The sequence below is a fragment of the Nyctibius grandis genome, chromosome 15 (assembly GCF_013368605.1).
Source record: "Nyctibius grandis isolate bNycGra1 chromosome 15, bNycGra1.pri, whole genome shotgun sequence".
NCBI lineage: Eukaryota > Metazoa > Chordata > Aves > Nyctibiiformes > Nyctibiidae > Nyctibius > Nyctibius grandis.
The window spans coordinates 5,332,287-5,352,298 of NC_090672.1; the positions used below are offsets into that span (position 1 = coordinate 5,332,287).

Consider the following 20,012-nt stretch of genomic DNA (forward strand, 5'->3'; position numbering starts at 1 on the left):
TCATTCCTCCTTATTTAAACATTCTTTATTCAAGCTTTCATCATTTGCCAGTTAAGTCAACTGATTTTCTACTAAACCCAATTTCACTCATGGTTGGAGTGAAATTTCCCTGGTTTTTCCTCGTGCCATGTACTATTAATGGTGCTTGAAATTAGGCAAATAAAATTGATGAGCACAAATGCCGCCTTCTCAGCCAGCGCAGCCAAGAGATTTGTTTTTGAAAACCTCTTGATCCCAGCTCCTGGAGAAACCTCCCCTCCCAGACCAGCCAAGGACAGCGACCGGCTTGTGCCCGGGCTCAGCAGCTCCGGAGCCTCGGCGGGTGACCCGGTGCCTTGTCCCATCCCGACAGCCAGGACGAGTGCGTGGCTCAGCCCTCGCTCCTCCCTGGGAGAGAGCAGCCGAAGCTGCTTCAACCCAAGCACCGAGCTCGCCTCTCCGCCAGCTGCCTCCACCAGCTGTGCCTACTCCAGAATAAATCTCCAGCAGATTCTTGTCCTCCCATTTTCCCCTTATAGTCACTTTAATCAACCAGGGAATGCATTCCCTTCCCGAGCATGGTGAAATCAGATGACTGCAGAGTTATCTTTACATCCCATTGACCTATTTTGAAATTAATCCAACGTTTCCTTCCACGTTATCACTCCTGGGGCTGAAAAGTCCAGCACTAAATAGATCTCGTGGGCAGCTGCTGGCAGGCTGGGCCAATACCTTATATTATATCTAATTGCATCTTCTCTGCCCACATCTGCTGCCATCAGCAAGGCGGACTGCAGCAGGGGAAATGGAGGAAACTTCTGCTCATCGGCTTCTCCCTGGCTACAAGAGCCGAGCAAGCACAGAGGTGTTATCCAGGGGATGAAACGTGCTGGAGCTGAGCCCGAGCAGCTCCCGGGGGTCTGTGACAAGCCCGTCACGAGCAATTTAAAGTGCAAACCGGAGCCCACGAGATGAACACCCCATTGCACGGCCTCTGCTCCCAGCTCTTCTTCCTGCTAGACCTCAAAAGCGATTTTTTTCAAGCAATTACAGTATGTTTTTTAAGCAGCCTGCAATGGTTTTACTTTTGCAACACACATCTGGACTGTTTCTCTGGCCCATCCTCGATCCCGTGTGACACAGCCCTACCCACCTGGGGGGTGAAGTTCAGCAATCCATGTATTTATTTCCGAGGTTCAACAAAACCCTGTTTTCCCATCACGGCAGGACGCAGCACTTGCTGGAAACCTTTGCAGCACGTCCCCAGAAGACAGTTAATGTGAGATTTTGCTGCTCATCTGAGCAGCAGCAGCTCCAGTGGGTCCGGGCAGGGCTCCACCAGGAGATCCCCAGGAAGGCATTTCTTCTGAGCCACAAAGACAAGCCACGAGGAGTGAAGGCTGCTGGATGCTTTGCATCTTATAAGGGGATTGAAAGCCTCCAGTAATGGGGAGTCAACAGTCCCACGGGGCTGGAGGCTGGGTTTGATCCAGGAGTTCCTGGTTGGACCGTCTCCGAGTGTGCCAAAACCTCTGTCCTTGCCAGCCCGGAGGCGCTCTGGGCACCCCCAGGGAGGATCAACCCTATATAAATTACCCAACGATTAATAAGGTTATGATAAGCTTTATGGGACAAAGCACAGGTTTCTGCAATGACAAAGCACCCAGCGAGCGGGTCATCATTTGGCTACAAAATACACATATTTCATGAAGAAGCGCGATTTAACAGCTCGGTAATTCCTGCTAATTTATGCACCCTCCTCTTCTACAAAATGAAGACCTCAAAGGTGGAAGAAATCCCTCCTCGCATGGCAGGGCAGCTCATCCCCTGCTCCTCACGTGGCTGGAGGTGCTGGGAAGCTGCTGTAACTCAAGGGAGCAGCTTTTGCAGTCTCATTTTGGTGTACCTGGCTTTTAATTGCGGAGCTACACGGCTGCACCTCGGCGAGCAGCTGTACCCGGCTGAAAAGGGGAGGAGAAGCAGGGGAGGGGATGGGATCCACCATCCTCCGGCGAGAGCTGCCCTCCTGGCCGGGCAGAGACAGACCCTGGGGATGCACAGGAGGGTGCCGGAGCAAACAACTCTTTCTGGTCAGAAATTCAGTAAATAATGAAGAAACTTCCCAGGAAAAAGGAAATAAATCCTCGGGCTCCTCCGGGAAGCAGCAGAAGCTGAGCACTCATGGGCTCGTGGCACCTGGGCAGACCCTCGGGCTGTCCCTTGCTGTCCCAGCTGCTCCAGCAGCCCAAAGTGAAGGGACAGGGGACAGTTTTAGCCCAATTTTCATGGGCACCACTAGAACAAAGACGATTTGTACCCACTAACGTCGCAGAGCCCTACCTACCCCATCACCTAAGATATGTCTGCTGGAAACGTGTCCCGATTAAATCCCATAAAGCTCCGACACACAGTGGTGTGTCCAGCATTCGTGTAACCCCTGTTCAGCCTTCATCACCTCCATCTTCACATGGGTTTGCAGTGGTCAGTTACCCACCATTGTGGGCATCATCTTCAGCTCCCCCTGAGACCTGTAACCAAACATCCAGCCTTCCCGAAGCCCGCAGCACCCCGTACGCAACTGTGTGCCAGCACAAACATCAAAGCCTGGCCAGAAAAAGAACAACCTAGTAGCCCTAAGAGCTCACAGAAACACTCGGTCTCATGTAACAGGAACATTAAAGGCTGAGGTTTCCTCCCCATCACTGATAAATCCCTCGGCCACGCCACGCAGCTCCATCAGGACCGCACGCGACCGGTCACTTCTGGCTATTTTCCACAAGCGATTCCTGGCTCTCACGCACAACGTCAGGACTGGATTTGCCAACTGGCAAGGGAAGGTGAAGCCTGGAGCCTGGGCACACACGGGTTTTCATGTGAACAGATGCAAGACAGCAAGATGGCTTTTATCTGCCAGAAAATAATTAGAAATGCCTCGGTCTGGACATCGTGTTTCCATTTGAACGGCCTTTTTTGCAGCCTGACTACACCTCGGTGAGTGTGGGAAGCACAGGAAAATAGCAGCTACAATTAAGTACACGCCAGGCAATGAGAGGAGAGCGGTGGCAGCGGGAGCTGAGCTTCGTCCCGCCGTGGTGCTGGCCCCACTGCCCCAGCACAGGGAGAGCGGCTCATTGCCCAAACCACACGCTGGCCACAGCTACTGCTCGGCGGGGAAAGGGCTGCCAGCACGTACTTAAAATTAAGTGCCTTGCCAGGGCCAGTATTAGGAGTCCAGAACTTGACACCGGAGCAATTAAGCTCCAAGAACACTTTGCAAAGCCCTGACCCCACAAGGCATCAAATCCCGTTTACTTCGACTTTCTGTCCTGCCTTATGAGCAGTTAATTTCAAGGGGACCATTGCAAAAAACACCTGCCAGCATCACCAATCCTCCCCGTGGCTCCAGCAGCTCGCAGCACCGCACCCCTGTCTCCCGCAGCCTCTCCCTTAGCCCCACAGAAACAGCTGGAGATGCCAATGTGACCATTCCCATGACCTAAGGACGGGGGTAAGGAGCTGGAGGTCCCCACAGCACCTGCTGTGCCCCTTGTCCTGGGGGGAAAGCCTGAGCACGTCCCTCCTGGGGCACGAGTGCTCCGGAGGAAGAGGCTCAGCTTCTTGCGGCTGTAGCACCGGTGCAGCCCTGGCTCCGAAGGTGCTGCTCGTAATTTTCCAACATCTACTTCCAAGCTGCCTCATTAACAACACAGCTCAGGTCCTTCAGGCGCTTCCCACTCCTCCCCTACCAAGCAATACACATGCCCCAGCCTTGATTCTCACTTCCCTGGAAGCACATTTTGGCTACCAAAGCAGCACAAGGGGTCTTCAGCTGAGAAGAATCAAGTGTTTGCATCCAGATTTGGGATCCTTCCTCCCTCCCTCCTTCAAGGCAGGGCCCAAAATGCTGCTGGCTCCCTCCGCTGCCCTTACCCAGCCAGCATAAACCTCTGATGGAAATGAGTTCCTGACTCCCTGGAGGCTTTGCTTTCTTCCCGGGGAGCTGCTCGTGCCCGGCGATGCTTTGCACCAGCCCCCAGGTAATCCCGTGTTTCACCCCTTGCCTGTCAAGACGCATCAGAAGCAGCTCACAAATTCACCGGGAAATGTAAAAAGAGGAAAAACACCTGCACTTAGTTCGACTCCAGGAGAAAAATTAGCCTCTGGTAGGACACAGCAGCGGAATTCACAGGTCTACAGCAGGCAAAAAATAAGCTAGATAAGAGCTGGAAAACCAGGGCTCAGCTCAGCAGCACTGATCTCAGACCTCACAGGGGCATTTGGACAGTGCCTAGATGAGTCGTGGAGCAAGACTGCAGATCCCCAGAGCTCCTTAGAACAAGCCTGCAGACCCCCAGAGCTCCTTGGCTTCACTACAGCTTAGCACTGGTCCCCCAAACCAGGGGAAGAACCATTTCACACCCCTGCTACTCACTGCTTGGCATCTGCTGCTCTCCCCCTTGGAGCCCCCCGGCATGGAGAGGTGCCCAGCACAACATGGTCACCCTCCTGACCTGTTCTCATGCCCAGCCCTCCATCACCAGCTTTTTGGACCAGGGACTTACTTTTCCTCCTCGTTTGCCTGATGCCCAGCATTTCAGAGCCAACCCTGACCACCGCCTCCGGGCAGTGCTGCATTGCAATCAATAGTGATGCTAATAATGAACAGCTCTCAGATAACTACGGGCTCAAGTGTATGCACGCAGGCCTTCCAGTGATCCCTCGCCAATGATCGATACACGTAGAAAAATCAGCTCAGAAATTTGAAGAGACGAAAAACAAACCAGGAGAGATGTTATTCCATGCTGAATAATTTATGGGCGCCAGCCTTTGCTCCATGGAGGCCGTGCTGGGCAGGAGCAGCTCCAGCTCTGAGCCGTGAAAGGAGCAGGGGTTGCCAAAGAAAAACAAACAAGAAGCGGACTCAACAATTCACAGTGCTGGAGGAAAATATCCCCAAACCCGCCCTGATGCTGGTGCCTGCCCTGCTGCAAGCTCAGCAAGAGATACTCAGGATGGGAGAGGACAAATGTAGCCCCACTCTACAGTGGAGCAAAGCTTTGCTGCTTCAGGAGGTTACACGGGGGCAGTAGGGATAAGAAATGACTTGGGCTGACCCCTCCACAGCCACACAAGGGGCTGTAGCTTTGCCTTGTCCCCACCGCCCAGCTCCAGCATATCGCACATCCCATGGCTCTTTGTGTGCCCACCCCTGCCCAAAGGGTACCAACCCCCTGCAGGTAAAGTCCCCTCCAGGCTTTAACCAAGTTCCCAAGATGAACAATTAGCACAACTCACGATTAATTACACAGCTAATACAGTACCAGCCCGAGGGCAGGGATGTTGCCAAGAGGTCTGCAAGCACCCAGCAGGATTGCCCCACTGCTTTCCCTCCCCTTGCAGGGGGGACCCCCTCGTCCCCCTCCAACACCCGTGTTAACCCATCCCTTGATGGGCTGCAGGAAGGTCCCAGTGAACACTGGACTGGGTATCCAAAGGGATAGAGAGGACCTGGCTATAGCCTCAAGTCCTGCCTCTGCTTGCCCCAGCTCCATCAACATGGAGGTGGACCCACAGCACAGGTGTCCAGCACTTAAAATGTCATCAAAGCCAGGCACAGGACACATGCTCGGGGAGGTGGAGAGCTTCTATCACTTGGACAGAGAGAAGTTCAAGATGTGCAGCCCCAGCACAGCTCGCTCGCTCCCCGTCGCAGCTACGAAGGGGACGGGTCAGAGCTGCCGCTCCCAGGCATCCCAGGGGACTCATCCAAATCACGTCAGAAGAGGAGGTTTCACCACTGCCAACCGATGCCAGAGTTCCTACACTTCTGAGCAAGGTGAACTACTACAGGCAGCAACACAGCTCTCTCCAGAGTCACTCACAGAGGGAAACAGAGGCTGCAAAACCCCCAGTAACACTCAGCCAGCTCCTTCCCCTTGTGAAACAGCCACCATGAGGCTCTTCATTAAAAAACACAACCAAGAACCACACACCACCACCACAACACTCCCAGCCATTAACTTCTTCCATCCTTGAGCACACAGATATGATTCAGCACGTCAGCCCAGCTCAGCACGCCGTGAGGAGATCACCGTGATGTGTGCCCGCCTCTTTGAGAGGCTGCTGCCCTTTATGTTAGGACCAGGATTATTTTTGTGAGTTAATTAGTTGGGAGCTAATTCCGTTCATTAATTCTGAATGCCATAGGGGCTGGGTTGGGTTTTTTTGTTGGGGTTTTTTTTTCCAGGATTATTGTTTTTTTTCACTCCCTTTTCAGCACGGCTCATTATGCAGCCAATGCTGGCTTAGCATCACCCAAAACCTGCCCAGTCCCCATGGCAGCTTCAGGCTTTTCACGATTTATAACCCATCCTAATTTGCGTTTTCCCTGGCACTTGCCCTCCAACTCAAGCTGTCTCATAAGAGGCAAGGAAACCTTGTGAGGTGACCTGGTCACTTGTAGGGTGACCCAGCAGAGCGGTTTGCACATTCTCACCCCGCATTGCCCCATATCCCAAAATAATGCAGGTTATTTTTGCAGCCACCACAGCTGCCTGCCTCGCGGCAGAGCAGGAAGGGAGGGAGGGAAGGAAGGAAGGAAGGAAGGAAGGGAGCACAGTCACTGCTCAAACAACGCTGGTGAAGCCACGGTGGTTGAGTGCAGCCACGCACGGTGGGAAGAGCCAGCAACCCGCAGGACACCTGCGTCCTGCAGCCACATGGCCACTAGCCCCACATGGCCACTAGCATCCCTGGGGAACGGGGTGGGTAAAAGGGAGCCTTTCCCCCACCCAGCCCTAGGCAGGCGTCAGGGGACACGGGTGATGCTGTGTGCTGACAGCAAGGGACTAATTCTGCTCAGGTCCAGCACCAGGACCACAGGGCAGAGCCCTGCCCCAAGCATCTCCACACCAGCCCCATGCAAAGCCCTGCTGCAAGGCCTGAGTTTGCACTGTCCTTCCCACTTTCCTGGGATGCAGGAGGGATGGGATCAGTCCTAGCCGTGATGTGGTGGTCTGCACCCACCCAACACTTGCACCAGCACAGCACCAGCGCTGCCAGAGACGCAGGTGGGGGAAAAGCCACCCTCGAGCCTCTGCAGACCTCGTTCTTTCACACAAAACCTTGATGCAACCCACACACACGCGGGGGGCAGACCCTCTCAGGGGGGACCACGCACCCATAGCACCGCAGCACCCACCTCTGCAGCTCCTTCAGGGACACCGTGACCCTCAGGCTGTGTCCCAGGAGGAAGAGGGCAGCCAGGATGTCAGCCCACTGCACCATCTCGCCCAGCGGGCCCCCCTTCAGCACCCGCGGACTGAAAACGTCCCCCGACTCCTCTGTCAGGAAGCCGATGTGGATCAAGACCTGGAGAGACAAGGAGAGGGGTCAGTGCTGGGAGGGGTGGAGCTGGGGTAAAGGGACAAGTTGGGGTTTCCAGCCCAAAATGACTCATGGTCCCTGATTCCCTCAGGCTGTAATTACTCAGGGAAATCACTCAGGTGTACAGACAAGTGATCTGTGTCCAACTAGCAAAGAGCCAACAGTCAGGGGCTACCAGCTCCCATGGATGGGCGCTCTGTATCCTGGGACCAGGCCCATATTCCTGTCGTACATCAGGGTCCACCCCGTGGAGCAGAGCCAGATCTCCCGGCACACACGGACTGAAGGGCAGGGCACCACAAAAACACCAACGGGAGGGCCAGCGACCTCGGCACCTCCGCAGAGGAGACGTGCCAGGCTCCCTGCTCACTGCCGATGGCTGTCTGCCACCCACCAGGACCCATCACCAAAATTCACCCTGTTGTTCAGCAACACCAGATCTGTGACATCCCAAACGCATGCAGAGTCGCACCCATGGACCACATGACCAACCCTGCAGACCCACGTGTTTCCATAAATGAATTTTGCTCTCAGCTCATTCACATCCCAGCTGTCTCCACTCCCTGTGTCCCCAAGGTCTAAGCTTGTCCACCTCCCCACCGCGACCACCCCCATGCACTTTGCTCCTACGTGTTTCTGGTCCCTTTGCCGGCCCTTCAGCTTCTGCTCGAGGCGCCGAGCTGCCCGCAGCCACTGCTGGGCCAAGTGCCGGATCCTCTTCTTCATGAAGCTCAGGGACTCCTTGCCCGTGCCGATCAGCTCCAGGAGGTGAGCCAGGTCGCTCTGGAAAGCTGCCTAGGAAAGGAGCATGCTCTGCATTTTGAGTGTAGGGGAACCAGCCAGGAGAGGAGCCCCTGGGCTGCCACAGGGGCTGGCGGAGGTTTGCCCATCACAGTTGAGGTGCTGTGGGTCCTTCCCAGATAGACAGCTTCCCCTGGTGACACCAGAGCTCCTCCACCGCTTCACGCACCAAACCCCAGGGGCCCCATTGCACCCAGAGCATCGCATGACACCCCAGATTCCTCAGCACAGGAAAGATGTGGACCTGTTGGAGCGGGTCCAGAGGAGGCCATGAAGATGATCAGAGGGCTGGAGCACATCTGCTATGAGGAAAGGCTGAGAGAGTTGGGGCTGTTCAGCCTGGAGAAGAAAAGGCTCCAGGGAGACCTTATTGCAGCCTTTCAGTACTTAAAGGGGGCAGATAACAAAGATGGGGACAGACTTTTTAGCAGGGCCTGTAGCGATAGGACAAGGGGTGATGGCTTTAAACTAAAGGAGGGGAGATTCAGACTAGATATAAGGAAGAGATTTGTTACGCTGAGGGTGGTGAGACAGCGGCCCAGGTTGCCCAGAGAGGTGGTGGATGCCCCATCCCTGGAAACACTCAAGGCCAGGTTGGACGTGGCTTTGAGCGACCTGATCTAGTTGAGGATGTCCCTGCTGATGGCAGGGGGTTGGACTAGATGGCCTTTAAAGGTCCCTTCCCACCCAAACCCTTCCGTGATCCCATGAAACCCCCCGTGTGGCATCGTGGCCCTGCTGGCACCGCTGGCTCTCAGAACATTTCCAGCAGGTTTGAAGCCATCGCCTCCCCGCAAGCCCCCCGGGACCGGCAGCACACAGGCTGCCCCCCCCTTACCTGCACCCGGGGCAGCGGCGGGGGGGAAGGCGAAGCCGCCGTCCGGTTTCGCCACGGCAGGGGAGGGCAGAACCACTCGACTTCGCTGAGGTAGATGAGGAATGAGCACTCGGTGCCATCCACGCCAAAAAACGCGTAGCAGGGGTCGGAGGTCCACCTGGCCCTCATCCACTGCGAGGGGGCAAAGAAACACGGGGGGCTCGTCCTCTGGCCAGGAGGGGACACAGCAGCCCCGTGAGCTGCCCCTGCTGTGGGCAACCTCTACCCTCCATCACCCTTCTCTAGCTGGGAGCTAGAAATAAAGGGCGGGGGGGATAAAGGGCTGCAAACCAGGGTGCACCCAGCACCGGTGCCGACATACGCCCGCTCGGTGCTTCCGGGGCACACGGGGCAGAGGAAGGGCTGGGTGGGTTTGCTGGGGGCTCCCTGGGTTTCTAGCACTGGTTCCAGCACCAACACGTCCCTTCCCCCGGGGCACAGCCATGAATCCCCGGGAAATGACACACCACGGGGTTTTCTTCTCGTTAGCCTTGCCGGGGAGCAAGCCAAGCTGCTGATCTCGCCACCCGGGCGCAGCGGGGCAAGGAGACAGATCCACCGGTGGTCCCAGGGGATGATTTCCCATGAAGGAGAATAACCAGCAGCGATTTATCATCCCCTGCAACGGCTCTTGCTAGTCTCTTCCTAATTCAACTACAAAACCAAATCTACTCAGGAGACAGGTCGCTGTGCCCCATATGCAAAACGCAGCAATCACCCGGAGAGGAGATTGAATCACAGCATTCCACAATTAAATTACACTCCGAATTTCCTCAAATCGTGGAAGGAAAGGATGCCTAGCACCAGGGGAAGAGGAAAATACAATCCCCCAGCATCATCGTAATATACCCTTCAATATCTTCTCAGGGTGACTCTGCCCTGCAGAAGCCTCAGCTTGAAGCAGGAGGCTGGGAAGGGGAGGGAAGAGGGAGATGCTTTTAATTAGTGCATGTAAATATGCTCCCTGACATAGCAATCATGCTCTGGGCCAACTGCCAGGCTGCATTCAGGTGTAAAGAGCAGGCTGGGGCAGGCAGGACATCCTATGTGAGATGGAGGTCCTGGCCACCCTAACGAGATGCTCCTCTGTGCAATGCTGAGGTTGTTCCCCAGACACCAGCTAACGCTCCAGATATTTACAGACGATGTGACAGGGCTTTCTCCTCACCGCGCTTCTGCCATTAAACACCGAAACTCCAGGCAGGGAGGGCTGCAGGCAGGGGTGGGCTCCCGGAGCTGACTCTGCTGCTGCCTGCACACCTCTGGGTACTGTGGCTTCAGTGCTTCCTATGACTAAAACTGAAGGTGTGTGCCTTATTCTTGGGGGAAAACAGTTATATTTGTACAGCAAAGGCTCCCAGAGGAGGTCAGACACCTTCCGTGTGTTTTCTCCTCACAGCACAGCCATGCTTTGCTTTCTGCATCTTTGGCCTCTGCTCCTCCTTCTGCAACAGGCTGCACCTTTCCCATTTCAAAACAAACAGTTTTATTCTGGAAAACATCCCCCTCCCCACTGCCTTCCCCAGTTTACCTCCTGGGGTTGTTGCTTTGTGCCCTTCCCAGCAGCTTCCACCCCAGATTAAGACCCTCTCCCAGACAGGGAACCCCAACTCACCTCCACTTTCCCAGCGCAGTCAGGGTACTTGGGGTCCCTGGGCACCTCACACTGGTCCCTCCTGCCTTCTGCCACTGCAGAAAGACAATTTGGGCATGGGGAGAGCTGGGATGTGCCAGTGGAGCAGCTAGAAACACTGGGAGGGGAGGGGAGGGAAGGGGAGGGGAAGGGAGGGGGCTGCCAGCCCCCAAGCATGTTCATCGGCACAGCTGGGCCAGCAGACAGTCCCATCCCACTTGATGGAGCAGGACACCAAGATGTGAAGCACCTTCCCCAAGGTTAGGGAGGAAACAGAGGAAACCCTCCAGTCCTGCTTCAATGCTGAGAGGGCGTTCCCCTTTCCTAAACCTCAGCAGGTCTCTTTCTAGCACCTCCCTGCTGCTCTCAGCCTGCTCCAGACCCAAGGTCCCACTTATCCATGCTCCTGTTAATCATCCATAAGCAGGCTGCAGCATCTAGGAAGCACCTGACAACCTTTTCACTGTAAACTTGCAGTAAAAACTGTCCTGCTGAGCTGTCAAGAGAAGACTCAGCCCCTGGGGCCAACCCCAGAATAAGGCTCAAAAGTGGCTACAAACGGTAACAGGATCTTTTCTTCCTCTGTGGTTGGATTAATAAAAGACAAAACCCCTCCTATAAGCCCTCCTTTGCCTATAACCAGAAAAGCACAAGGTGAAAGAGGCAACAGAAGCATCTTCTACCTGCTGATGCCAGCCCAAACCTCAGGAAACACTCAGCCATGTGGAGAAACACCTGGAGAGCCCAGTGCCCTCACAGCACTGCTGGGCTGGGCACGTCTCTCCTGGTGCTGGATCCCAGCCCCTGGCCTTTGGAGCCAAACCACCACATCTTTCTATCCAGGTGTTTGTGCTGGCACTGCTCCTCGTCTTTGATTCTGCATTTAATTCTGTGGCATTTATTTCTGACAGCAATTCAGATCTGTCACCATTCCTCCCCCTTGCAGGCATGAGTTTCCCATGTCTTTCTCCTGCACAGATTGATCTCCCCTGCTCTTGAGTCCTCCTGGGTCAAGTGAGGCAACGCTTTTAGTAGTTTACTGCTGCCAGAGGCCACGAAGGGTGGTTCCCTGTGCAGCCGCCTTTTCCTGGTTGTAATAGCAAACTGAGAGCCCTGGAAACCTCCGAGAAGGCTCAGACCACACTCAGGATCTCCTCTCCCTCAAAGACATGGTGTGACCATGTGCTGCATGCGCAGAGAGTTGGACACAAACAGCCCTAGGAGGTCTGCTGAAGAGCTTCACCTGCCCTACTTGGTCCTGCAGACGGGAGTGAGTTGGGTAACCTCAGATCAGCATCCACTCCCCTGCATTTTTACCAAATTATTCGTGGTAGGCTTGGCTGGATCTCCCTATTGCAACAGCAGAACACGTAGGAGGTTTGGAGCACGGGGACCCGCGGGGACACTCACCTTTCCCATTCAGGAGGCTGTTCCGGAGAATCTGATCTACTTTTATTGCAATGTCTGAGACGTTTTGAGCTATAGCTTGGATCCTCTCCATCAACCCGGCCGCTGGCTGGAACCTGGGGAAAAGAACAAATAAACCCTGAAAACTTGATGTCTCCCAGTGGTGACACCCAAGGGTGCTTATAGCAAGCTTGCCGTCCTTGGGAGCTGCCAGCAGGTTGAACTTAGCTCAGGATGTAATGCCGGAACACCTGGTCCGGTGTGTACTGGGCAAAGAGCTCACAAGAGGTTTGATTAAAACCTCATGGAAATCAGTATTCTGCCAATTTTCGCAGTGTGCTGATAAACACAGATACATCTGTGCATTTTACATGGGGAAATATTAAATAGGCTGGAAAAAATTGTTTTTTTTATTTCAGATGTGCAATGCTTGAAAAATCCTCTGCTGTGATTATTGGCCTTGCGGTGCGTATAGGAAAGAAAAAAAGGAGGAAAAAAACCCAAAAATACAGAGAAAGAAAGGGAAAACTGAAGGAGGGCTGAGGAAGCTTGTGGGCCTGGAGCAGACTGCAGAGATGCCAAACACGCAGGACACAGGGACACCCACCAAAGATTTAGGCGAGTGGATTTCCAGGTCCCGCAGCGAGGGCTGTGCAGGGACAGGGTGCCTGGGCGAGCGTCAGCAGCACAGCGTGAGACGGGGTGGAGCTGGCTATTGCAGCCCCAGCGAAGCCCGCAGGCACCTTCCCACCAAGGCCTGAGATCAGATTGCACCGGTTTGCAGGGCTGCGTGTGCCGTCGATCGAATTAAACCTCGCAATCGATACCGTCCTGGGTGAACAGCACCATTAAACTCATCTACATAACACAGAGCGACAGAGGCCGGTGTCAATTAAAACCTGGTATAATGTATAAAAGGGCAAGGGAACTCAATCCATCAGCAGCCAGGCTTGACAAGGAGCAAGCTCTCCGCCTCCAACGCTTCGCCTGCCATTTCCACCCAAACAACCATCACGTCTCCACGAGAGTGGTTATCGCAGTAAATAACTTCCCCTTCTGCAGCATCTGGGTCATAAGTTTTTCCTCCTGCTCCTGCTGAGCTCATTATAATACAAGGAAATGTCATAAGCAGGGAGCAAAACCAAAAGGGCTACCTTGAATACTTCTGGCACAAAAAATACGTGCTGATGTCAGGTCCTTCCCGGTGAAGTTTTATGTTCGTTCTCCAGCAGATCAGTGAACCCGAAGGCTGGGTTTTAAAGTACCTCTGTCCTCGAGGCTAAAAAAATCCTGGTTTTATGAACCGATACTGCTTCGGTTGTTGATTTAAAGTCCATTCGCTAGCAGTGAGCAGCCCACATTTTTCCTTCTGGCATGGTTTATGACAGGCAATATTCAGCCTGCATACCTCCACAGGGAGCCACATATCTTAGCTTTTTAAGAAATAATAATTAAACACAGAGGACACCATTGCCCCCAAGTAACTTCCAACCTTTGCAGAGAATAAACGCCAGGTGCTGTAACCGCTGCAGCAGGGAGGTTGCTCATGAGGCCCTGGTAAAATACGGGCACAAAAATGACCTGTGACAAGCTCTGCTTGTCAGCGTGGTTCCGAGGAGATAAAATGCTCCTGGTCTGAGGGCTGCGCAGCTCAGCCAGCCCTGAAAACTCACAAACCCGCCATTTCTGCAACCCTTTTTCCACCAGCAAGCAGCCGTCAGACCGTGCAGGTGATGCCCACGCGCTCAGTCAACAGGGAACAACTGGGATGGGCAGTTTAGGAGCAAACGTCACAAGGATGCAGTGAATTTAGAGCCAGTGAGCCCAACCTGCTGCTCCAACAACAGGAGAGGGATGTTGGCTTGGTGGAGATGCTCCTCAGGTTTCTCCATCGTTCGTGGCAAGGAGAGAGGACGAGCACAGCCGTGGCAGCCCTGCTCCCATGCTTCAGAATGCCTAGATTAGCCCACGATCCAACTTTTGCCTCCTCCCAGAAACAATCTCAATTCTCACTTGGGTCCGAACTCGCTCCCAAACACCCAAGTAATCAGGCGAATCCCAAAGTCAACAGCAAGCTTGGTCTCCATCTCCTCTCTGATGTCCTCCAGACCTCAGCTCAGCCAGGGCTGAGCACTGGGCGCACACAAACACGTTCAAACAAAAATTAGGATCGTTATCCTAAATAAATGGCTTTCTTCCAGGCTCAGCCTTGCAGCCAGCCTAAGCCCTGCCACAGCTCCAGCCACAGCAGCAGTTTCCACCAGGTGATGGATCTGGCCCATCATCTGTGCCAGCTTGCCCAGCTCTTGTAAGCTACAGCTGCTCCCCAAGCACAAAGATTTCAACCCAGAGCCCTCTGATGCAAAACGCATGTCTGATCGTCACAATCAGTTCTCGCAAACAAGACAGACGCGTTGTATGGGCTCCACAAGGCTCTCCCCGAAATGCAGAGCGTTACTGCAAAGTGACACAAAAAACACCCACTGTGGTCCTTGGCATATATAAAGAAGATGGAAAAAATGGTAGAAAACGTCCCCTCAAAATAAGGAGCCAGGCTCAAATCTCCCACCACTTGCACGCTCACCACCCTTACTTCTCAAACTAGCTTTCTCCACATGCCCATGGCTTTGAGCGAGGGATTTCACGCTTGGGGTGAAGAGCCATGCTCCCACGTCGGGAGCCCTGATGGGCCTCGGTGTTAGCACGGACACGGGCAGCACGGAGCCAGCCACCTTGGTGTTTTCATCTGCTGGGCAACAAGGCTATCACTTGAGCAGCTAAATTCATTTAACATATTAAAAGAGATGCCAAGAAGGTTAAGCATGAGTTACACCACCTATCCTTACACTGATTCGTCACCTGGGCAGAGGACAAGAAAATAAGACCTTTAAAGCAAAACCTTGAACGCAAAAAGGTTTTCTGTAGCTCGTCAGAACTGGACACCTTATTCTTAGTAACTGGAGACACTGGAAAGGACAAGGGAAGCGGCTTATTGTGCTTGGTGACGGCGAAGCAGGAGGGGAACATCCCCCCGCCTGCCTCCACCGGAGCTGGTAACACTACCCCTGCACAGCAAACAGCAACGGGCTTTTTTTTTTTTTCCTTGTTGCTTTTTAGATTTTTCTATAGTGACAATATAAATGCCACCAAAACGCGCTGGGGCTGTGCCAGCTATTGAAACTATAGTAAATTACTAGGGGTTTTCTAGAACAAATTTTTCCCTGGGACCTTAAAACCGTTTACTACAGCAAATACAGTACTTTTACTTCTAACCATCAATATTGATTTAGTCTTTATTATTTTCAGATTTATATTTCCCCACGTTGATTAAGATTCAGATCACACTGTGCCTTATAAGGCACTGTATACAGTATTCATCTCGTTTCAAAAACTGCTATTAAGATGTATCTTTCCCCACTGGCAAATCATTTGCCATATAATATAGCCGGAGGTTGAGTTTTCCTGTACTTTTTTATGCATTAATTTGGTTCCCTTCACTTTGTCTCTTGTCCCCAACCCCGCAGCAGCAGCTCAGATTCAGCCTGTTTATTCCTTTACAAGGCACTGTATTTTTATTGCCTTTTATAAAAGTGGCATTATGAAAAGATGAATCTCTCTCTATTTGTGTGTTGTCTTCATAATACAAGCCCTAAACATATTTGCTTGCTTATCTGATATTTCTTGCTATTAACTGGTGAAAGCAGGGACTTTGGGAAGACCGATACAGATGGAGAAAAGCAGATGTTTTGAAGATAATACATCAACAAATGCAACGTTCGCACAGAACAGTTTACCAAAGGATTTCAACTCGCTCATTACAATGTCTGTGCTGCCATTTGCCTCTTTAAAGACTTTTTTTTTTTGCCCAAAGACCCGAGGCAGAGCAGAAAGCAGCCAGGAAGGGTGCCCGGGGCTGGTGCTGGGCTCTCACTGCTTCCCCACTCCGGGGATACAAATCACCCGCCGACATCCAGCCCCCCAACAGCCTCCCTCTCCAAGACAGGGAACCGAAATCCCAGAGGTGGCATTGATGGATAACTCTTCCCAGCATGGGGAAAAGGGCCTTTCCCCTCCTCCCGGCTCCTGCTGCAGCTTTTGAGGTGCTGCCCGTTAAAATAGCTGGGGTATCTCCTGGAGAAACGAACCCCTAAGGCAACTCCAGTGGGTCACCCCGTGGGCTCAGGCTCCTCTCTCTCCCCATCCATCCATCTATGCCAGTGGGACAAGCTCAGGGTCACCCAACAGTCGTCAGGGGACAAGCTGAAGGGTCTCCGAGGACATGGGGGAAAGCCCTCATCCAAGTGCTGGCCAACTAAAAAAAAAGAGATTTAAATCTCCCAGAAGACAGAGCAATTAAGAGCTTTGCTCCTCTGTCTTAAGAGAGTCCAGGTAAACTTCATCGCTGCTGGAGGCCAAACTTGTTTTGGGGATTCGTGCCCTCGTGTGCATCTCCACATCCCCTCTGAGGAAGTGGCTTGCACCCAAAAGGCTGTGAGCCAGGGACACCCACGGGAGAGAGAGCAAGGGCAGGAACACAGACGTGAGGGGGTTACCAGGCAGCTGATTTTCTCCCTAAACTGCCTCCCCAGAAGTGCGGGGTCCTCAGGACCCCCTGTGCCGTGCCCATCCCCTCCAAGCTAACAGCAAAAGCATCCAGGACTGGGCTGGAGATGTCCTCAGGGGTTGGCAAGAAACAACTCACCACCTCCGCCGGGATGAAAGAGCTTGTGGGACCCATGAGGAAGGAGAGCATCAGGGAGGAAGACTTCCACGGTGCCGGGCTCCCCTGCCAGCCACAGCCCTGATGCTGCTCCCAGGGCCGAGCTCTGCTCAGCAAAACAACCCAGCAAAGCCAGGCTGGATCACAGGACAGCTCTCACCTTCCCTGCGGGCTGCTGCGGGGCTCTGCCCGCTCTGGACAGCTTTCACACCCCGTAGCACCAGCCTCACCTTGCAGATGCCCTTGCTGAGCCCCGAAGAGTGCCAAGGAGATGGGGAGATGACGCACAGAGGGGTCCCAGGCCGCTCCAGGCTCACCTGGATAGCAGGGGACCGCGGCATCTGGCAGCAATTTCACTAAAGCCAGCTTATCGACGGTGACAATTCAGGAATTAATAGAGCCAGGCTGGCAGGATGCAGGAACATCACCCATTTAGTGTCATATTGTGCGACGTTTAATTACTGGGGGAATAGGGAGTCATGTAATGATTACAAGAACAAATACTTAAAGTGTGTGGAAATTAACTGAGCCTTGGCAGTAATTAAGCTTGAAGATTAATCAGTCGTTAGCAAATAACACCCTTTGCAGGCTAACCACTACGTGAGGAAGAGGGACGACCGGGGATGCCAGCGCTGCAGAGCCCAGCCTTCCCCTCTGCCACCTCCCTGTGGGCATGGGGTGGGCAGGGGCAGCCCAGCTCCTGGACAAGGGCTTCTCCGAGCCCCAACGCTGTCAGGTTATGGTGCCAGCCCGGGTCAGTCACTTCGGACCCCCTCCCTCCCTCCCAAGTGCTTTCCAGTGGCGGACAAACACTTCCACTGCAAACTAATATTTCCCTTGCCCAGTAAATAGCTCTCCAGGAGGCTTCCGTCAGTACTTCTAATTTCCTTCCCCTCTGATGATTTACGAGGGTTGCATTCAATTAACAGCGGTATTGATTTTTCTGCAGCTGACTGGCAGGCTGCTCGCCCTCGTTAGGGAACCCATCCCTCCCTGCCCAGCACGGGCAGGGAGCCTGGGGAGCGCTGGAGAAGGGATCCAGCAATGCCCAGGGGCACGGCGGGCTGGTTCACAGGTACAGCCTGTGTCCCCTTACCCCAGCATGACATCCCACAAAACCTCTGGGCAGTTCTTCTAAGGGGGACGTTGGACATTTGGGTTTTCCAAGAGTTTTATCTGAAGCATTGTGAGAGGCTGGTGGGCTGCACACAGAGGCACCTGTAGGGCAGTCAATCAGACAGCACCTACCAAGCAAGAAAGATCTTGGAGCAACTTTCGGCCACATAAAGCTGCCTGCCCTGGCAGCTGGGAGGCTTCCCAAAGCAAGTCATTAATTATACCCTGTATATTTAAATTCCTCCTTGCACTTGCCAATGGGAAAAGCCACCCCTGCCCTGCTCCAGAGCAGTGCTGGAGGGGGACAGCACTCACGGGCTAGTCCATAAAGCCCACCGAAGCATTCACCTCCTTCCTCTTCGTTGGGGCTCTGCAAACCCAAGCCCTCCTGATTCCATTGGAGATCCAGCGTTAAGCAGGAAAGCGCTTTGTAAAAACAAGAATTAATCCACTTTTGCGCAGGTGGGATTGCAAAGCCCACGCTCGCGGCTTGGCTGAGCAGGGAAGGAGACGAAGGCGGCCGCCGCGCCAAGCAGAGACACTTTAAAGAATAAAATCCCTTTGAAATTAGCACCCTTTAATTGTATTATCTTTTGCTGACAGCTTCAAGTCGGTCACTGGTGATCAAAGAGACAGAGACGGGGCGGGGAAAGCAGAAACAAGCCCTTGGAGGAGTCCCAGGGTCCCAATAATGAACAGCACCAGGGTCTCTCCGCGGCCACGGGGCTGATTCGGGTCCAGGACTGCTCGGTCCCGGTGCAGTCGGTGGTGCCTGTTCCCCCTCGGAGGAACTATGGAGGAGGGAGCACACGTGGCAGCAGAGACGGAGCTGCTCAAACCTGCTGAGACCCAGCACAGCTGTAACACTCCCAACGTGTCTCCTCTGACCACAGACGTCAGCCAAACCCAGGGGCTGCAGGGAAGGAGGGGAGTGCTCAGGAAACACTTCACAAGTGTTTGCAAATGCTGCCAGTGCTTCATTACAGACCGTCACAGCAAAAATCCATCCACAAGAAACCCCCCCATGACAGTTGCCTCATCTGGAGATGCTCTGCCCCATGACCCAAACCTGATCTTCAAAGGCCAGGCGAGAACAAGATGACATGGATCAGTTTTGATGCAGGATCAAGTGAAGGGACTTAAATGCACTTATGGGGTAATTCATAAGGAGCAAAAGGTGATAAACTAGTTGTCCCTGATTTTCTATTCCTGAAAATTAAGACATTTGTAGTCTCAACCGCTCAAGCCCATCTCAGCACATACACCAACCCCGAGGCTGTTTGGATGTGCTGGGTCCATAAGCTCCCATCCTCTCTGGTCTCCCCCAGCAACGGCCCCAGAGTCACTGATCTGAACCGCGACATCCCCATCTGCAGCGATTGCTGCCAGTTCACATAAATGCTTTGAAGTTTCTCTCTTGGCTGCTGGGGTACAGAAATTACCCTCATCTGAAATGACTGGTTCTTTTAACACGAGATTGGCCAAGAAAGTCATCAAATGTGAGCGAGCGCCTTCCAGTCGCTGGCTGTAACAGCCCTCTCCTTTCCTCTCAGGGATTACTGTTGTCCTCCTTGTATGCTTGGGTACCAGCCAGCCTCGTAACAACAAAACCCCCAGCACCTGCCATTACCGAGGCAAATTATATTTTTCAGTGGTTGAAATTATATTACTTAAAAGGCAAGATCATGCACTGCAAGGCTGCCTGTGCGGCTTTAATTCGCGTGTGCACGCAGCACGGCACAGCGCAGCCTTTAATTACAGGCTCGCTGACGCTATTTTCCATTATAGGCACAAAAGAGACTCGTAAGGAAAGTGAGGGAGAGAAATGGCAATGATGATGGGAGCAGGGAGGCACAGGAACCCCCGGCAGCTGCGGAGCGTGGCCGTGGCAGGAGGCAGAGGTGTGAATGCCAGGCGGGACCAAGCTGGTGAAGGGTCTGGAGGGTCTGACCTACGAGGAACGGCTGAGGGAGCTGGGGGTGTTTAGCCTGGAGAACAGGAGGCTCAGGGGTGACCTTATTGCAGTCTACAACTACCTGAAGGGAGGGTGTAGCGGAGTGGGAGTCGGCCTCTTCTCCCAGGCAACTAGCAAC

At 53.5% G+C, this 20,012-nt stretch overlaps 1 protein-coding gene across 2 annotated transcripts in view; it reads right to left on the reverse strand.

The window, feature by feature from the left end:
* Positions 1-20,012, reverse strand: part of MGAT5B (alpha-1,6-mannosylglycoprotein 6-beta-N-acetylglucosaminyltransferase B) — a 63,513-nt gene that overhangs the window by 18,482 nt on the left and 25,019 nt on the right. For both annotated transcript variants that reach the window (XM_068413398.1, XM_068413397.1), the window contains exons 4-8: positions 12,087-12,199; positions 10,659-10,732; positions 9,005-9,175; positions 7,996-8,160; positions 7,181-7,350 (exon numbers count right to left, since the gene is read on the reverse strand). In XM_068413398.1, coding sequence (XP_068269499.1) covers positions 7,181-7,350; positions 7,996-8,160; positions 9,005-9,175; positions 10,659-10,732; positions 12,087-12,199 — 693 coding nt within the window. The remainder of the gene's footprint in view (positions 1-7,180; positions 7,351-7,995; positions 8,161-9,004; positions 9,176-10,658; positions 10,733-12,086; positions 12,200-20,012) is intronic.